This window comes from Cokeromyces recurvatus, assembly GCF_025118155.1.
Source record: "Cokeromyces recurvatus strain NRRL 2243 chromosome Unknown BX663scaffold_12, whole genome shotgun sequence".
NCBI lineage: Eukaryota > Fungi > Mucoromycota > Mucoromycetes > Mucorales > Mucoraceae > Cokeromyces > Cokeromyces recurvatus.
Window position 1 is genome coordinate 524,350 of NW_026251398.1, and position 18,601 is coordinate 542,950.

An 18,601-nucleotide genomic window follows, 5' to 3' on the forward strand; every position below is an offset into this window, starting at 1 on the left:
AACCCTCAACAACAAGGACATTATTCATTTCCAACTAATAACAAAGAACGGAAAAGGAAAAGAGATGTTGCTGGGCATTGGATTAATTCTGAAAAGGTCTTGAATACTACTACTACTACTACACAAGATGAAGAAGAGTATTGGTAACAATAATAATAATAATAGTAATAAAAAGAGCTGGGCTAGATCCAACAAAAAAAAAATAAATATGTGTATAGTTATTTGTTTACGCAGTAACGGAATTTAAAAAAAAAAAAAAAAAAAAAAAAAAGATACAAAAATATATTAAAAAAGTAAAAAAAAAAAAAAAAAAAAAAAAAAAGGAATATTTTATCTCTTTTTTCTTTTTCCTTATATAAAAATAAAAAAGATGCTTAAGAATTGTTGTTTTTGTATAAATCTTCGGTAAGAAATAATGAAATTCTTAGTTGAATAATGAATATTAAAAACTTTTTCTTTAGAACTGCAACATTAGTTTTAGCAGTCTTGGGAGCCATTACTCATCTTTATGGGGCCATGACCTTAACTGCTTTATCGGATGAATTTGAAGAAGCTGATACAGGTGCACTCTTTGGTTTAACTGCATATTCATATTTTTCTGGTTTTGCATGTTTAGCAGGAGCGATAGGTGTCTTGAAGGTAAAAATGATATATACACTATTGCGTAGTAAACAAAAGACTAAATATTTTTTTTTTATTAGAAAAATATTAAACATCTTTGTTTATTTAATACTTATTATTGGGCAGATTTAGCTCTTCATACCATCTTTTCTATCGCTAGTGCTTATTTATTATTTAGTCTTCATTCAGAACTCTGTAAAGAACTTGTCAGTGAAGCACAAGATGTCGAGTTTGATATGTCAACCTGTGAATATGTTTACATTAGAGGTGCATGGTTTGTGACGATTGCAATGGCTGTTAACATGCTTTTGAAACTTCATTTTGCCTTCGCTATTCATTCTTATATGAAACAAGTCAAGAAAGAAATTGAAGAAGAACAAACTACTGAGGTCATTGTTATCAATAAGCCAGTTTATGACAAGCAACCTGTTATGTATGTTGCTGGACAAGAGTATGTTCCCAATGAAAAAAAATAAATAAAGAAATAAAAAAAAAAAAAATAAAGAATTATTATTGTTACTGGTAGTATGTTTACCACATAAGTTGTAAAAAAAAAAAAAAAAAAAAAAAAAAAAAAGGCAATGAATATAAACTCAGTCACGCAAGTTTAAAAAAAAATGAATGTAACCGACAAAGTCAGCTATTAATTAACCGTAAAAAAAAAAAAAAAAATCTCTCTACTTGTCCAGTATATACGCTTTTAAGATGAGAGGCAAGAAAATAAACTAGTATAGATTGCTGCTTATAAACTAAATGTATCTATTGAAATAGTAGCACTGTAATCTATGATAAAATTAAATAATAGATGCAGAAAGAATAGCAGTAATTCATGCAATATTTATTATCGCCGCTTCTTGTTGAAACATTCAAGTATCGTTTATCCTTTTTATTTCAAACCAACTTTAAAATAAATAAAAATACTAGTTAGGAACTACTGCTTGTTTGTTTTTAGTTAAATTACTTGTGGACAATCAATTTTTGTATGTCGTTTATTGTTATCATTTATAGGTAATGATGAACTCAAATAAGACACCTTTGTTCTCTTGGATGATCCTTCATCTGTAATTGTGATATATGAAAGAAATAACTTGATTGAATAACTAATAATAAAGTGATGATATAATGATTTTCTCCTTCTTTTTTTTTTTAGGGAATATTACACTGATGTTATTTAGTTTCATTTAAATAGGTTAGAAAATAGTTTACATGATGAAAGCATGATACGAGGATTATTTAAGGCAGTATAACAACATGGTCTACTTTATTATCCTTTTTTTTTTTTTGGTCATCTCCAAATTCCTTATCAGGTTTCTCAGATGATATAACTTTATGCTTCAAAATAAAGCCTTTTCTCTAAAATAAAACAAAAAAAAATCATGTGAGAATAAAAGCTTTGTTGATGAGAAGCGACTGTTGTGGATTCTAAGGCTATTTTTTATTTTCTTTCTATCAAGAGCAAGGAAAAGAAGTGACGATGACATATTTCGAGATAATAATAGAAATAGGATTTATTAGTCATTTTGTTGTGTATAATAATGGTAGTAAGGTCCTTTAAGAGAAGGGAAACATGCTCACTAGAAATAAAAAAAAATTTTTTTTTGTTCATGTTAAAAAAAAAAAACTGAGCCTAGATGAGATCAATGATCCTGTTTTAACAAATCGACCCTTCTTCTTCCTTCTGAAAGATGCAATCTTATGTATTGTATACATAAATGAATCAAAGCTTACGAAAAATGAATAAATAAAAAACTTGATTCTTTACTATTGATAAAATAAGAGTTGTAATAGAGATATTAACATTAAAGTAGTAAGTGAGTTTCTTTGATATAAATGACAACTATAATTCTAGTTTTATTATGTGCAACGACAAACATAAGCGATTAGCTTCCCTAAACTATGCAATGGTGTAGACAAAGTTGCTGCTGAAACCTCGTATTTATTAGAGACAAGAATTCAATGCTTGTCATGTAGATATTGTTTTCTCACCAAGAATCAAAGTAGAGCACTGTTTTTTTTTCTTTTTGGAGACTTTCTTGTATTGGATAAGCCAAAGTTGTATACCAAAACTAAGAAAAATAACCAATATTTCATACAAGATGAAAAAAGTAAAAATTCCATAAAAAATAAAAAGATGATTTAGGTCGATAGTGTTGTTGTTTTTCATATTATCTATTAGCACAATGAATCAATCCATATTAAGCGCATAACTACCTGCAAAAGGAAATTTGGATTTAATAATAATAATAATAATGATTGGTCAGTTACTTGTGGTAAAGTTTTATAAAGATAGGTTCTAAATACTATCTTTTTTTTTTGGATAAATACAAGCAATTTATATATCTTGACGATTTCAAAGATAACGCAATGATGCCAAGAGTGAAAAATGATATGCTTGATAATTCGCTACCTTTATACACAAGCTAAAAATGATTTGACGGCTGTGATACTGTCAAGACATGTTTGTGGAACTGAGAACTAATAACAACTTCCCTTAGTAGTAAGTGGGTCCTTGAAATAAACTATTTCTTGGTCTGAATTCTGTTTTATTGTTAATATGACAAATTGTCTAGAAGACGACTGGAACCAATAAGAGCAGTAAAGTTGTTGATATTCAATGCAGATCAACAACAACAGAAATATCAACTACACTAGTTTAAAAGATAGTTCAATATTATATTTAAATTATATTCTTTGTTTTTTTTAAAAAAAAAAATAGTAGTGGTAGTAGTAGTGGTAGTAGTAGTAGTGGTATTAGTAGTATTCAATTTAAACTCAGACATGCAAGCTTAAAATAAAAGTAATAGTTCGCATTATATAAATTGTATTTGAGTGAACATATTTATAAACAGGTTTTATTTTATATTTTTTTTCAGCATATTATTTGAAATATCGATTTATGCACCCAAAGTAGGGAAAGCAGTAGAATCTGATAAATTGAGGGTACCTTCTGTGCTGCGGTTATTACGTTGATTATTACGTCCTCCGCGACCTTGGCGTTGACCACCACGGGAAGGACGATGAGAAGGTTGATTAATTTCTAAATAAACCTTTTCCTTCTTATTCTTGCTTTTTAATTTAGTTTCAGTTTCCTTTATACATATAAAATAAAAAAAAGTGAGTTTTTTTTTTATACATATTTGTATATTTATTTATTTGTCTCTATACCTTGCCAACAAAGTATGCACCTTCTTCCTTTTCAAGAACTACAGCATCTTTCCACTCACTATCATCAACACCTTCATTAGGCTTACGACCTTGTTCAAGACGGAAGTTTTGAGTATTCTTTTTTTCTTGAAGGTATTCATCCAAAGTTTTTGTATTATCTTGAGGTGTCTCCGCACGAGGAGTACCAGTTTCAGCGGCATCTGGGTCATTAGGATCTAATACGTCATGAGCGCTATAAATTATTATTTTTTTTTTTTTTAAGTTTAGATAAACACGTTATAATTTTTATTATTATTATTATTTTACCCTTGGAATTCAGCAGTACCAGCTTCACCCCAACCTCTGTTAATCTTCTTTTCATTATCACTAAAAGTAATTGTTATTCTGTTTGTTCTATATATTATGTGTGTATATATGTATATATATATATATTTTTTTATTTGTCTAAAAAAAGAAAACTTACTAGATACCAGTACCACTGTGGCGATCAAACTGACGTCCACGACCTGCATATTCAAAGCGGCCACCAGATTTGTCTGATCGAGCAGGGTTTTCATGGTTATAATTAGAGGTAGATGCATCACCTTCAGTAGCCTCTCTACGACTACCACGATCACGTCTTGAAGGTGGAGAAACTAATGTGTGTATATAAAGGACCCCATAAGAAATAGATAAAAAAAAATACATGTGTGTACTATTATTATTATTTACCAGCAACTTGTCCACGTTGACTACTACGACGCATTTCACGTCTAGTAGGTAGTTTATCATTGTCCTTCTTTTGAACAGGCTTAGTATTACCAAGCTTATCAATTTCAGTTTCTTCTTCGTTTAGAAGAGCATTAAAACGGTTTTGTGAATATGACATTTTTTAAAAGGAAAACAGATATAAATAGATAAAAAAAAAAAGAAAAAGAAAAAGAAAAAAAAAGGAGAAAAATTAAAATAAAATAAAATAAATATGTTGATGTATACGTATTATTATTATTATTAAAATACATTTTATATGCGTGGAAAAAAAAAAATTAAAAGTCTTCTTTTTTTTTCATGGGCTTACACACAAGTAAGCTTTAATGATCCAATGAAATAAGAGCGATATTTTAAATAGAAAAAAAAGAAACACAAAGTCTCTCTCTTTCTCCTTTCTTACTGCATAAACAACTAAATAACAGAGTTTCAAAAAAAAAAAATAGTCTATTTTTTCATAATGACATCTTTTTTTTTTATTTGTAAATAGCCTTTTCCTGTTAGAAATTCAAGTTTGTTTATTACAAAATGTACGCGTCCTTGTTAAGTGTATTTTTTTTTTCTTTTATAAAATGTACCATCGTTTGTCTTTATTTATTCTTATTTTATCCGTTTTCTTTTTTTTTGTCCTTTCCTTTTTTTTTTTTTAATCTCTTTAATGAAATAATATGAAATTGTTTTTCTCTTCTCTTTATTATTGCTGTATTTGATTGCATAATTATTAATGGCGGCATAAATATTATACTTTTTTTTTGTTCCAATTATATTCTATATGTATTACGTAAGCATTTATAAAATAGAGGTATCCACATAACTAAAGTTTAAGAAGTGGCTATTATAGTCACTTTCATTTGATGCTGTTAAATGACTATGATTCGTATTTATTCCGGGAGACCCTACAACAAGTTCATTTGTAAACAAGGGATCAAAATTCTATAAATGAACAAGTTAGTATAGAGACACACAATGACACATGTATATATCTATAATTACTTCTGCTGCTTCAGGATCGGTCTATAATGATAATAAAAAATTGAATATAAAAGAGGAAAAAAGAAAAGACATTATTTTCTATATGGATAACTTACAACAATAGGTACAATGGGTGGTAATATTTCTCGACGTAATAAAGCATCCCAATCTATATTACGGAAGAATCGATGTCGACGAATAGCATCTGCCTTTTTTGGTTTTGATCCAAGTCGAGCATTTGGATTCTTACGTAATAACTGTTGAATTGAAAAAAAAGTTAGATAAAAGTCACATAACCCTATGACGAGTGACTCGTAGTGCACTAGTGACTAATTTTACCTTTGATAAGATATCTTTAGCATCAAAGGTTAAATAATAAGGCATTGGGATTTTTTTCTTTAAAATAGAATCAATCGTCTTTTGTCGATTATTTGAACTAAATGGAGGCTTTTAAAATATAAGTTTTATGTAATACGTATATCTATACATTACTTACAGAGCCTGTGATCATGTCATAAATTAATATACCTAAACTCCACCAATCTACTGTCAAATCATATTCAAGCCCCATTAAAATTTCAGGTGCCATATATTCAGCTGTACCACATATCGTATTTGTCTTTCCATCTACTGCTACCTTGGATAACCCAAAATCAGTCAATAAGATATGTCCTTCAATATCTAATAAACAATTTTCTGGCTTCAAATCACGATACACAATACCCAACGAGTGTAAATGTTCTAAAGCCAATACAAGCTCTGCAGCATAAAATACGGCTGTTTTTTCTTCAAACATACCCTCTATATCATCGTAGTAACACATGAATATATATATATATATATATATATAGGTGTATAAACTCTTATTCACCTTGATCCAAGTGACGAAATAATTCTCCTCCTACTGCATAATCTAAAATCATATGAAGTTCTGTTGGTGTCTGAAATGCATAACACAATTTCACAATAAATGGATGTCTCACTTCTTCCAAAATTTGTCTTTCAGTTTTAGCTTGAATAGCTTGTTGACCATGTACTATTAAAGATGCTTTCTTCAAGACCTTCATCGCATAAAGTTCCTTCGATTTCTCATGTTTGACCAAATAGACTTTACCAAATCTTTTTATTATTATTATTATATAAATATAGATGAGTATTATCCCTAGTTGTTCATCATAATTCATATTCACTTACGCTCCTCTTCCTAATACACAAATTGGATGAAAGTCGTTGCGATTAACTGTAGGGGTGGCTTGTTGTTTGTGCTCATTAGCTAATCCATCAAAATCGTGTTCAAGGATAACCTCATGTGTGACTTGAGCTAAAGGATCATGTTGTTTTCTAGGTGCAGGTTCATCTGTATCACTATTGTAATTACTAGGTGGATCATCTTGTTGTTGTAAACGTAATTTTAGTAAGGAATTACCCATCCCAGAGGGTAATTCAGTTGATGATAACTTGAGTTCATCCAATCGCTCATCTAATTGAACTATATCTCGTTTAGATTTAAGCATGACAAAGACAAAATAATTTATATAAATATATATAAAATAGGAAAGAGAAAATAGATTCTATATAAAAAAGGGAGGAAAAGTAAAATAGAGGATCCTAAGAAAGAATCAATTACTACCTTTTTTCGTAATGATTGTTAAAAAAAAAAAAAAAAAAAAAAAAAAGAGAGAGAGAGAGGGAGAGAGAAAAAGAGAAAACACTATAAACGTTTTTTTTTTTTTACACCCCGCTATAGGGGCAATTGTCATGACAAAGAAGAAAGTATGGGATTTGACTTGTAAGTTGATTTAATATGTCAATTAATAACACACACAAGCATTTATGTATGTACTCCTTTGTTTATGGAGTTGAGGTTAGCCTTACTATAAAAGGAGTAAAATGAAAGATTACATATAAGGAAGAGAGTACTTACTATTATATAATACTTTTCTTTATCGATATTTACAAAGTCATCGTATTGTATATATTATACTAGCTGTATATACATACATCGTTTTACGTACAAATAGTTTGAAAGAGGGGGGAGTTCTGCCCATATGGCTCTTATAAATCAATATCATTTTTTATTTTTATTTTTATTTTAGTAAACCAGAATAGATGCATGTATTAGGCCTCAATGATACAACATCTATCCCTGGAATGGCTTGATTTATATGATTCTAAGCTATTGTTGACAATGATTTTACTTTGCAGGATCAGCAATTCTATTAGGACTTATTAAGATAATATATAAAGGTAGAAATATCTCGGTTTCTAGTAAATGAAAGACTGTATGGTTCAAACAACTTATGTATGCTTCATTAGGGACTCTATGAGAAAAAACACTGTTCATGACGACTAAACGTCATCCTGGTATTCTGTACTTATTCAACATAATCATAATCCTAGAAATAAATTAGAGGACATACCTCAATAAGTGGTATTGTAGTACTAGGAAGTGAATTGACTTTATTTCAAGAAAAGTATCTAATAATACAATTCTGTGCCTTCCAGAGAAGAATTACGGTAGTATTATTAGTGTTCTAACTCTCCAGCTTTCAATTTTATTTTTTATTATAATTATTATCGCCTTTATGCAACTTGGCATAGTATTTCAATATCCTTATGACAAAGTCAAAAGATAACTCCATTTATTCTTCTGATATACGTTGTTTAACAATACGCACCTATAGTCCCTATATTTGAGTAGAAACATATATATAAGATGGGTATAGCTCTTTGATCTTTGCTAACAATAGGAAAGATGTTTTTTTTTTTTTTTTTTTTTTTTTAGATCTTCATTTGCTTAGTTGTCGTGATTGAAACTATCTTTTTATTGTTCTTTCAGTTCTCAACGAGAAGTATTATACGTATCATGATCAATTATTATTTTTTTTTTTTTTTGATCTCTAGGATTTGTGTCATTTTTCAAATGAAGATTCATCAACATCCGGTTGCAAATGATGCCATATCAGATTTTATTATTTTTGTATAAATCTATATTTTCTTTTCTTTTTTTTTCGCTTCTCGACCTTCATAATTAGGTCGAAAGAGAGAAAGAGAGGGAGAGTCTGTAAGATTAAAAGACTGTATAGAATCAATAAATACATTATTGAATCGAGAAATATTTAAAGTTTTGAGTTGGTTGTGCCACACAAAGTAAATTATTAAAAAAAAGTTCAAGTATAAACTAAAAAATGGAGAGGCGCAAAATAATCCAATAAGATTACTTGGAGCCTACATTGATTACCCCTTATATTTATTATTATTTATTTATTTATTTATTTATTTCCTTCCTTTTCTTTTATATATGGCTTTATCTTCTATAATTGAATATCCATTGCCTTTATTTTCTTTAAATAATATGAGTGAAACTTTGACTACATCTTCTTCTATTGCATCTACAACAAAAAAGCGTCATAAAAGTCATTCATTTCTTAAAGACATATCATTGTCTGCTAATATCCATAATAAACAACTGCCAAACCATCGCTATCAACATCATTTAAGTCGATCTACTTCAGATAGTGGTACGAAACAGTCAAAAGAGGCTTTACAAACAGCAACACTACCTACTCAATATAGTAACTCTACCCTTCATAGAACAACACCAGACAATCATCATGCGTCATCTACGAATAGTTTTCTATTTAATTTTGGACTCAAGTCATCAAGAAAGCAAAGCACCCACTTATCTTCAAAGGTTAGATTCAAACTTATTTCTGCCTCTCTCTCTCTCTCTCCTTCTTTCTTTCTTTCTTTCTCTCTTTTTTTTTCTTCCCTCTCCTCTATCCCTCCCTTAATTCCCCTATATTCATATTATTTCCTCTTCTCCCTCTCCTTATATTAAATGCTGATAATAGGAATTTTGTAAAGGTCAACAAACAAGATCTTTAAGTACGACAGTAAGACCGTTAAAGAACTTTTTAACCTCTTCAAAATCAACATATAGTCGACTTTCAATCATTAGTTCACCAACAAATAATCCAGGTAAGGAATTAACAAAAAAAGAAAGAAAGAAAAAAAGGGAGAGGAAAGACTTGCACAACATGTATACATTTTCTAACATGATTCATTTTTTTCACCTCCTCCATAGAAGCGGCAATAGCTATGAATCCTTTAAAGAAACATTCACAGCATGTTACAAGTATAACCTCCAGTAGTGAAAATTTAATATCAACAAAGTAATAAATAATAATAATAATAAAAATAAAATGAATCTATTCTTTTTTTTTTTTTTAATTCTTAGAAAAAAAAAAATAGACCTATTTTACCAGTTGGGTTACAACAAGATATCACCCGATTTGCAATGAATGGATTTGCTCAAAAATATTTCTCGACTCATAAAAAAGGATTATTTAGAAGGAGAGTTCCTATGGCGAAGATGTTGAAATGGACAAAAGTAATTTCAATAAAAAAAAAAAAAGATAAAAAAAAAGGCAAAACCAATAATTAATTTTATTTATAAAAATATATAGGATCCTATTAAACAACCTTTAATTATGTTGAACAAGGATCTCTATAAGGATGCGCTTAGATGCTTTAAAATGATTCAAACAATTATGGGTGATAGACCACCTCACAAATCACTACCACGACCTCATAATGTAATAGAAGATATACAGAGTATTTTGAGCTGTGGTATTACTAAAGGTCAAATGCGTGATGAAATATATGTACAAGTTTGTAAACAATTGAACAATAATCCAAATGGGTAAATATGATACACAATAATAAGAATAGAATAGAATTAAATTAATGTGTTTCATTATTGGGGAAAAAAAAAAGGGATAGTATTCGTAAAGGTTGGGAAATCCTCTGTATCATCAGTACTACCTTTCCTCCTTCAAAGAACTTGGAGACTTATTTAACTAGTTTTGTTGAACAGAATCATGCTATTGAAGAAAATCATGTAGGTATCATTAGTCAACATGTTTCAACAAAGTTAAAGCGTGCATGTATTAGAGGTGCAAAAGGAAAAGTATTGACAATTGCAGAAATTCAACGAGCCAAAGTAAGTGTGTGAGCAAGAAAGAGAGAGAGAGAATAAATAAATAGTTACTATCATTTGTAGGAAGCACCATTTAAACCGTCTGTATTTGGTGAATCACTCAGTTTTATTATCAATTTACAAAAAGATACATCATCGTTGCAAATACCTCAAATTGTACCCTTTTTAACAAATGCTGTATTGCAAGCAAATGGTAAATATTCAGAAGGTATATTTCGTGTTCCAGGAGATGCAGATGCAGTGACAGACTTGGTAATTAAAAAAAAAAACATAAACACACTTACATTACACATAGTATATACTATTAGTAGTTGAACACATATCATTTACTAAATGTTATTATTGGTTATTATCCTTTATTAACTAGAGGATTAAAATTGAAAATGGACATTATGATGCAATAGGCGTTACAGATCCAAATGTACCTGCTTCATTACTCAAGTATTGGTTAAGGGATTTAGCAGAGCCCATTATTCCTTCTAAAGATTACGAGGATTGTATTCAATTTGCAGAAGATGCAGAAAAGGCAACTACTATTATTAATCGATTACCTGATACAAATAGGCGTATTATATTGTTTATTATTAGTTTTTTACAAGTAAAATATATATGCATATATATATACATATAGAAAGAGAGAGGAGAAAGAAAGAAAGAAAGAAGCTATATACTAAATAGTTTGACTATAGGAATTTACATCGGATCCGGCTATTATTAAAAATACATTAATGAACGTCAATAACCTTGCTATGGTCTTTGCACCTAATTTTTTACGTTGTCCATCAGAAAGTTTAACAACAGTCTTTGAAAATTCGAAATATGAACAAGCCTTTTTAAGAACGTTGATTAATCAAATGGTAGCAGATGCCGATGCGTGTGCTTACGATCCTGATAATAGTAAGGCCATTGGAATTTTATTGCAACAATAATTGATTTATGTTGTATAAAAAAAAAAAAGAATAGATATTGTGTTTTTTTTTTCTTAGTATGTTTATTTACATTTTAAATGAATTTACGTGCATTATTACTACGTTGAGGATTAAGTTTTAAATAAAATACATGTTGAACATCAGATCTTTGTGAATGAGTCATACATCCATGAATTACAACAGGTGCTGTAGTATCACTAGGGGATGTTTGCTGATAATAAGTTAATCGAATTTGATCTCCTGGAATAATTTGGACAAGACCTCCCTATTATGTAATATGAATAATGTAGATTGAAATTAAAATACTTTTTTTTTTTTTTTTTTTTTTTACAACTTACAGTATCAACATGTCGAATTTCTATAAATTGTACACTAAAGGCAATGATATAAGGGTATTGATAAACAATATGTTCAGGATTACCTTCCCATTCACATAATAAAGGAAGTCTAAATAAAATAAAATAAAAAATAGTAATAAGTATCATTATAGAAATTCATCTTCTAGTTACTAACATACTTTTGTGGTCCTCGTTGAACTAATGATCCATTTCGGTTATTGACATAAAACGCAAACCTGTTATAACATAGTAAAAATTTATCATGTACACGATACATGGCCAAAGGTTTGATAGATTCTGCTTGTCTATGTACAAAATTAAATTGAGGGTCTCCCTTATCAGGTATATCTCTTCCTCCTACGCTCAAATTCTCTGGATCAATAATTTCAAATCCTCTTTCACAGACAATCAATAATTTAGATTTTAAGAAATGAACGTTACTTGATTCTGCCCCCACATAAAATTCCTAGAATAAGGTATAACATCATCAAGTTTATAAATATACATATATGTATATATGTATATATATGTTTGTACCTTATATTTTTTAAACCATAAATGACTGGATCTATTTTTAATCATAAACCCAGTCTTTGGCGTAATGTATTTCTGATTTTTGGGATCACGAAGATTATAAAGAGGTTCCAATAGAGTAAAAATACTAGATGTATTCTTTTTCTTTTTAAAGATAACAAGGTCCTTGTTATTATAAACGCCTACTTGGAAAAAATGAATATGTTGGCCTAGCTCTTGTCCTAAACGATCAATGGATGTCGATTTCTTATTATATGTAGTGCCATTGGTTAATAACATGTCAAGCGGATAGGCTGTTAGTGTTTTATCTAATTTGAAAAGAAAAAACAAAGAGAGAGAGAGAGAGAGAAAGCATACGCACGTGGGTATTAGATTTAAATCTACAATATATATGATAACTTTTTTTATTATTACCTGCTAAAACTATCAAGATATTACATTTCTCTATAATAGCTAACTGAGTTACATTTTCAGATGATAAAACTCGTTGTACTGTTGTTGTTTGACTATGAATAGATTTAACATAAATTCCATTATCTGTTCCTATAGCTAATTTCTTATCATTATTTATAGAAGCTTTATATAGATAGAGAAAAAGAAATATATATAAATATATATTTAAGATCAAACCCCCCCCCTTTTTTTTCAAGTAACCATATATGATATATGTATACTTACTAAAGAGAACTGTACAATTAATTCTCCCATTTTTAATAGCATTATTAGAAATGGTAGCTGCTGAGGAATATCTAAATGAAGTATCATCCAAAGTAATTAAATCATACACATCTTCACCTAAACGTTTTTTCAAAGACAATTTAGCTTCTTCAATAGCTGACAACCATTTCTGTTTCTCTTCTGATGTAGTACATACAAAATGGTAGACACCATCACGTTGACCCAAATGCTGTAACGTTAAGGGTAATAATAATCCATTATTGTTAGTCAATAACGCCGCACTACTATGAAGATAATGATGACTACCCCCAGTAGCGGCTATACCTATGGATGACGATGATGCTGACGACGACCCTAATAACGACATATCCTGACTACTATGACCTATATAAAGCATCTGTAGAGGAATGGGCCTCCTCCAGACACGGTACTCATCTTGAGGCGTTGCAGTCGTTGATTTTCGAAGCTTTGTCATCAAGACCAAATGATCAAAGACAAAAACGTGAATATCTGTTTTCTCCATTTCAATACCATTCATACGACGCCTCTTGAGGTCACCTTGATAATACAAACGACGATGAGGATCTGTCAACTGTAAATCTTGATATTCGCCCTGTTTAAAGTTGATAGCATCATTAATTTCAAGTATTTCAACACGTTTCTTGAAAAGAGCAGAGAGTGTATCAGAATGAGAGGCACATTTTTTTATCATGTCAATCGATTTTGTTAAATAGGCATGATCAGGATGTGTATTCTCCGTTTTTTTCAAAATGGCTTCAAGGAGGAGCGGGTAACGCTGAAGACGAGTTACTGGATTCAAGAGGAAATGACGCAAGGCTAGACGACGCATCCTCTTATTACGCTCAGTGTGTACAACAAATTTCGCAAATTCTGGGTTTTGACGCTCTTCAGCCTTAAACAAGTATTCTGCTAAAGCAACGCGAGGACAATAGCGCGTGAAGGGGTCCTCAAAATAGGCAGTGTGCTTAATGAGGACATCACCAATCATGGGTACACATATATGTTGCTGTTGAAGTGCTAAAAGGTCTCTAAGGAGTGCTGTACTGATATCAATTAGCTCTTTATAGTTTCCAAAGACCTGTGTGATAAATTCTTCGCGTCGCTTTGATGAGTTAATAATAGAAGGTTTATTTTCTAAAAGAGGATGAATGATAACCTCTGAAAGAGTTTCCAGGTCATGTTTATAGACATCCTCCGAATAGATCAGCTCATTGATTGCCTCTTGACGAGCAATTTCCTTTTTTGAAAGAGTGGATATAATTTCCTTAGGAGCACGTTGCGCCCATGCTGTATGTGACGTAGTAAGTTCCAACATGTGTGGTAAAGGAGAATCGGTCGTTATTGAAGAAGAAGAGAATCGTTCCTTTTGACGAAGGATGATTGGATTATTTTCAAATTCAGCAGCAAATATGTCTGGTTTATTAGGACACCGAGGTGCATAGCAACCACCTTTACCAGGTAAACAATGATAGGTATAACATTCTAATAATCCAGTCAAAACGCCTGTGGGTATATTTTCATTGTTGTTTTCGTCAACATCATCTTGTAATGTATAGTATTCGTCAGAGGAATTAAAGACAGTACCCTGGATAATTGATTTTTGGGAATAATGAATGGGGTCAAAAAGAGGCGGTTTGGATTTCATAAGGGCATTAGCTATTAAAATGCAATATCCTTCGGAGATACCATCTAATAAATTATGCAATATTTTAATTGCCTCTTTACCGGTAAATGATTCCGGATATTCGTTTGCACAAAATAATTCACGTACATGTTCTAAGCCTCGTACATGTCTAATAAACACTTTACTTAATACTGAAAGGAAAGCATAATTAGGTTGTTTTTGTTTTTGTTGTTGTTGTTGTTGTTGTTGCTGTTGCTGTTGTATGGTAATGACAGGACTGACTGTGACTGTGTCATCACGGTTAGTAAAGGAAGAAGAATTTGATGAAGAAACACTGTTAGAATGAGTTAAATTACTATTAGATATTACAGGCTGTTGTTTGCTATTTATTAAAGAAGAGTAATTCACCGTTGTCTTTTTTTGACGTATCTCTGAAGTATGTGCAAGATAAGTATTTGCATAATCAGGATATTGATCATGATAATAATTTTGTACAGGATAATTATAAGACATAGACAAATTAGGTTCCACAAGTGTGGCGGATGGCAAGTTAAAAGATGGAGCGACTGTAGTATCAGCATAAACTGAGTATGTTCGTCTATTAATCATATTTTGAAAACTATTATTATAATTCTATGAAAAGATTCAAAATAAATATGTATTAATATGTTATTAAAAAAAAAAGAGAGAGAGAGAGAAAGTTCACTTATTAAACAAAGCATACAGAAGATGGCTTTAAAGTAGTATTCGATCTACTTGGTAATGTAGGTGACTGTCTATAAGATTGTTGAAGTGAATGAGCCCTACTGGGTAACATGGGCTGCTGTTGTTGTTGTTGCTGTTCTTGAGAGATTTCAGAAATGTAAGAATCAACATCACGCATAAGACCATTTAAAGATGCATTTGTATATTTATTATCTTTATTTCGTAATTGAGACGAATTCCACATGTTGAATGAAAGTAAACATTCAAAAAAAAAAAAAAAAAAAAAAAAAAAAAAAAAAAAAGACGTTTTGGAAAAAAAAATTAAACTACAGTTATAGCTTAAAATAATAACTTTATCCATTGTCCTTTTTATTCAATATTACAACTACTTTTTACACACATAAAAAAAAATATAGAAGCATTTGTATATACAATAAAGACTTGTATTGTAGGAATAGACTTTTCTTTTTATAAGATCTACCTATCATACAATTTATACTCGAATTTATTTATCGTATTCCAATATTATAATCCCTAAAATTGTTGTTTATATATGATGATATATAATGAAGAATCACAATACAGAACAGATTACATAATAAGGTATACTAACTTTAATGTTAATTCTTCCTATTTTGTTATTAAGTTTATAGTTAAATGTATTATACTGTATTTCTATAATAAGTGAAAATACAAACTTGATTTGTTATATTGTATCTTTAGAATATTCGATAAAGTTTAACATTCGATTATAAAAAATATACATATATATTGATAAATTATAGAGCTAGGGGATACATAATAGTTTTTATTAATGTAAACCAACCATAATATAATATATAAAAATGCAAGGATTGCTTATGTAACAATGACAGTAATGTTGAAATGTTCCGAAAATCTTATGTATGACTTTATATTACTGTCGGAGTATATCTTCCAATTATCATCATGGTTCTTGCTACCATTAATGTTTCTGTTGAAGACTCATTCTTTATTCCTAGGATTTATTTATATATTAAAAACAATGGTTCATATGTATTTTTTATTTATTATGCTGCATTTCTCAAAGACATAAGATATAGTATATATAGAAATATATAACATATATACAGAAAGCATGTATATATCTTTTACACAGAGTATCTTTTTCTTTTATTAAAACTCAAATGCATGTAACAAAAATTAAACTATTATACAATATTTGATTATTATTTTTTTTTCTTTTACCAAGTAGCTTGGTTATCATGACTTCTACGATGATTGAATAACCAATCAAAATCTTCTCTAGAAATTATATGAGTATTTGAAGTAAATGGATATGTAGTTTTACTACTACTAGTGATTTCGGTTTCTTGAAGTTGACTAATTTTCTTAGAGATAAGGTCGATAAATAACTGCCATTGTTCAGTTGTGGTAAGATTTGAAGTGATAATATTTTATTGGTTTATTTGATTTGAAACTCTAGGGTATTTGTTAATTAAATAGGAAGAAAATCCATTCCATTGAGTCAGGACTTGATCTGGTGAATTTTTTTGGTTAGATTCTTCAAAGTTTTTGATTTCAGCAACAATAGCAGTAATGGCATCATTAGGATTAGTAACACTATCTGTAGAAGCAGATAAGGCTCTTAATTCTAAACGGATACTGCTATTATTATTCATAATGTTATTAAGATGTGTAGCATTGTTGGTACTATTATTTCCCGAAATAAAATTATTGTCTCGATTATAATCACCATTAATTATACGAAGACAGCCATACTGAGATAATCCTGTATTACAATCAGCCTAAAGGAAAATGTTATTTAAACCAATAATATATGTATACTTTTTTTTTTGTATAAATACCTTTTCTTGACAGCATCGGATACAAAATCTTTCAACATCAGGTTCAATCATACTAACAAAATATTTGTAACCTTTACATTTTGCACCAATAGGCTTGCCATTATCGTGGTTATCGTATTGTCCACCTCCATCAGTAGCATTTAAAGAATAGTGAGTACGATTAAAAAATCCAGTAACTTGTACATAACTGTCATTTTTTAAATAATAATGGGCTGTTGTAATAAATCCTATGTATATATATATATGACTAAGCACAAGATATGTATGTTATATTGTTAAAATTATAGATATACCTTCTGGGAATTCAGTAGCATTGTATACAAGACTTTTGTTAGTACAGAAGGGAATACCGTTATCTTCATTTAATGCAATTTCAAGTCCTGGTTTAGGAGGCAGGAAAAGACAAAACTCTTCTTGACTTACAATCGTTGTTAGTGGATAATAGGTAGATATTGATGTATTAGTAATAGGGACCGCATTTACGAATGAAGAAGAGGCAATTACAGCAGTGATAAAGCTTGAAAGGATAAACTTTCTAGTGAATAAAAAATACATTATATGTATATACAAAATAAAGAGAGAGAGAGAAAGGAAGATAGAAATGAGCTTAATTTATAATTCATTTTTTAACTCCACTGCTAATCTGTTATCGTTGTTGATAATAATTATCACATTATAGTTTGTTGCATAAAAATTACTCTTTATATTGCTCTTTTCTAAATAAACAAAACAAAGGATACTTACTAATATGATGAACATAATTACAAAAAAATGAAGAAAGGTATAGTTTTTTTTTTTTTTTTTTTTTTAATTAATTAATTAAATCAAGTTAGCAGATCAGATCTAATAGGAGCAAGTTAAGGTTTATCGTCTCTGTGAATTGATACCATAACAATAAAGATATGGAATTTGGTATTAATTGTGTCAAAAGGTAGAAATACAAGACTATAGTCAGGCTATTTTTTAAGTTTAGTGGATAATAATAGATAAATCACTACTAGTAGAGTTGACAATATAGAATAACCGAAGGACTTAGCATTTTCAATAGATATAATGGCTAGGTACTCTGAATCTATTTCTGATGTTAGTACGCTTCTAACCTCTTTCATAGTGTCTCAGTACTACTATAGATATCACTCCCTATAAAGGTAAAATATTCATCTCCACTTATAATATCTTTATAGAAACTTTATATCCATTTACTCATAAAGCTCCAATTCGGACTAAAACTTTATGTATATATACTACAGCAGAGTATTCCAGCATCTTATTTTTTTTCTTTGTTTTAGTTATTTTGGTGATAATTGTATTAGAAATTTTCGCAGAATGCGTCAATATAATCTTATCTTTGCCCTTTTGTAAAATTTTTGAATATTGCCTCGAGTAATCTTCTTTTCGTGCAGAAGCAACATCTATTT

At 29.7% G+C, this 18,601-nt stretch overlaps 6 protein-coding genes across 6 annotated transcripts; 2 read left to right on the forward strand and 4 right to left on the reverse strand.

Moving 5' to 3' along the window:
- Positions 1-298: 298 nt before the first annotated feature.
- BX663DRAFT_509246 (uncharacterized protein) lies at positions 299-1,191 on the forward strand. Its single transcript, XM_051527592.1, has 3 exons — positions 299-405; positions 462-639; positions 702-1,191. The coding sequence occupies exons 1-3, from the start codon at positions 371-373 to the stop codon at positions 1,095-1,097; spliced, it is 609 nt and encodes a 202-aa protein (XP_051383001.1). The 5' UTR covers positions 299-370; the 3' UTR covers positions 1,098-1,191.
- Positions 1,192-3,515: 2,324 nt separating this feature from the next.
- On the reverse strand, positions 3,516-4,654 carry BX663DRAFT_531112 (uncharacterized protein; the record flags this gene model as incomplete). Its single annotated transcript, XM_051530359.1, has 5 exons — positions 3,516-3,710; positions 3,787-4,018; positions 4,093-4,152; positions 4,250-4,421; positions 4,498-4,654. The coding sequence occupies 5 exons, from the start codon at positions 4,652-4,654 to the stop codon at positions 3,516-3,518; spliced, it is 816 nt and encodes a 271-aa protein (XP_051383002.1).
- Positions 4,655-5,145: 491 nt separating this feature from the next.
- Positions 5,146-7,165, reverse strand: BX663DRAFT_509252 (kinase-like domain-containing protein). The gene is made up of 6 exons (XM_051527593.1): positions 6,700-7,165; positions 6,377-6,624; positions 6,002-6,306; positions 5,845-5,952; positions 5,622-5,762; positions 5,146-5,547 (listed from the first exon to the last, which is right to left on the reverse strand). The coding sequence occupies exons 1-6, from the start codon at positions 7,017-7,019 to the stop codon at positions 5,482-5,484; spliced, it is 1,188 nt and encodes a 395-aa protein (XP_051383003.1). The 5' UTR covers positions 7,020-7,165; the 3' UTR covers positions 5,146-5,481.
- Positions 7,166-8,860: 1,695 nt separating this feature from the next.
- Positions 8,861-11,436, forward strand: BX663DRAFT_551875 (Rho GTPase activation protein; the record flags this gene model as incomplete). The annotated part of the gene is made up of 9 exons (XM_051531319.1): positions 8,861-9,199; positions 9,360-9,486; positions 9,593-9,680; positions 9,760-9,898; positions 9,975-10,210; positions 10,285-10,510; positions 10,571-10,759; positions 10,875-11,105; positions 11,197-11,436. 9 exons carry the CDS (start codon positions 8,861-8,863, stop codon positions 11,434-11,436), a joined length of 1,815 nt encoding a protein of 604 aa, XP_051383004.1.
- Positions 11,437-11,509: 73 nt separating this feature from the next.
- BX663DRAFT_434695 (CNH domain-containing protein) lies at positions 11,510-15,144 on the reverse strand (the record flags this gene model as incomplete). Its single annotated transcript, XM_051523078.1, has 6 exons — positions 11,510-11,701; positions 11,775-11,883; positions 11,954-12,240; positions 12,312-12,616; positions 12,723-12,884; positions 12,987-15,144. 6 exons carry the CDS (start codon positions 15,142-15,144, stop codon positions 11,510-11,512), a joined length of 3,213 nt encoding a protein of 1,070 aa, XP_051383005.1.
- Positions 15,145-16,481: 1,337 nt separating this feature from the next.
- On the reverse strand, positions 16,482-17,756 carry BX663DRAFT_509263 (uncharacterized protein). Its single transcript, XM_051527594.1, has 3 exons — positions 17,477-17,756; positions 17,184-17,410; positions 16,482-17,123 (listed from the first exon to the last, which is right to left on the reverse strand). The coding sequence occupies exons 1-3, from the start codon at positions 17,736-17,738 to the stop codon at positions 16,773-16,775; spliced, it is 840 nt and encodes a 279-aa protein (XP_051383006.1). The 5' UTR covers positions 17,739-17,756; the 3' UTR covers positions 16,482-16,772.
- Positions 17,757-18,601: the final 845 nt, after the last annotated feature.

Bases quoted from the DNA above. Each gene is read 5' to 3' on its own strand.
- BX663DRAFT_509246 (XM_051527592.1), top strand. From the start codon at position 371: ATGCTTAAGAATTGTTGTTTTTGTATAAATCTTCG. The intron at 406-461 runs GTAAGAAATAAT...CTTTTTCTTTAG, and splicing joins TGTTTTTGTATAAATCTTCG to AACTGCAACATTAGTTTTAG. The intron at 640-701 runs GTAAAAATGATA...TTTTTTTATTAG, and splicing joins GAGCGATAGGTGTCTTGAAG to AAAAATATTAAACATCTTTG.
- BX663DRAFT_509252 (XM_051527593.1), bottom strand. From the start codon at position 7,019: ATGCTTAAATCTAAACGAGATATAGTTCAATTAGATGAGCGATTGGAT. The intron at 6,625-6,699 runs GTAAGTGAATAT...AATAATAAAAAG, and splicing joins TGTGTATTAGGAAGAGGAGC to ATTTGGTAAAGTCTATTTGG. The intron at 5,548-5,621 runs GTAAGTTATCCA...TTATCATTATAG, and splicing joins CACCCATTGTACCTATTGTT to ACCGATCCTGAAGCAGCAGA.
- BX663DRAFT_509263 (XM_051527594.1), bottom strand. From the start codon at position 17,738: ATGTATTTTTTATTCACTAGAAAGTTTATCCTTTCAAGCTTTATCACT. The intron at 17,411-17,476 runs GTATATCTATAA...ATATATACATAG, and splicing joins TGCTACTGAATTCCCAGAAG to GATTTATTACAACAGCCCAT. The intron at 17,124-17,183 runs GTATTTATACAA...ATTTTCCTTTAG, and splicing joins TCCGATGCTGTCAAGAAAAG to GCTGATTGTAATACAGGATT.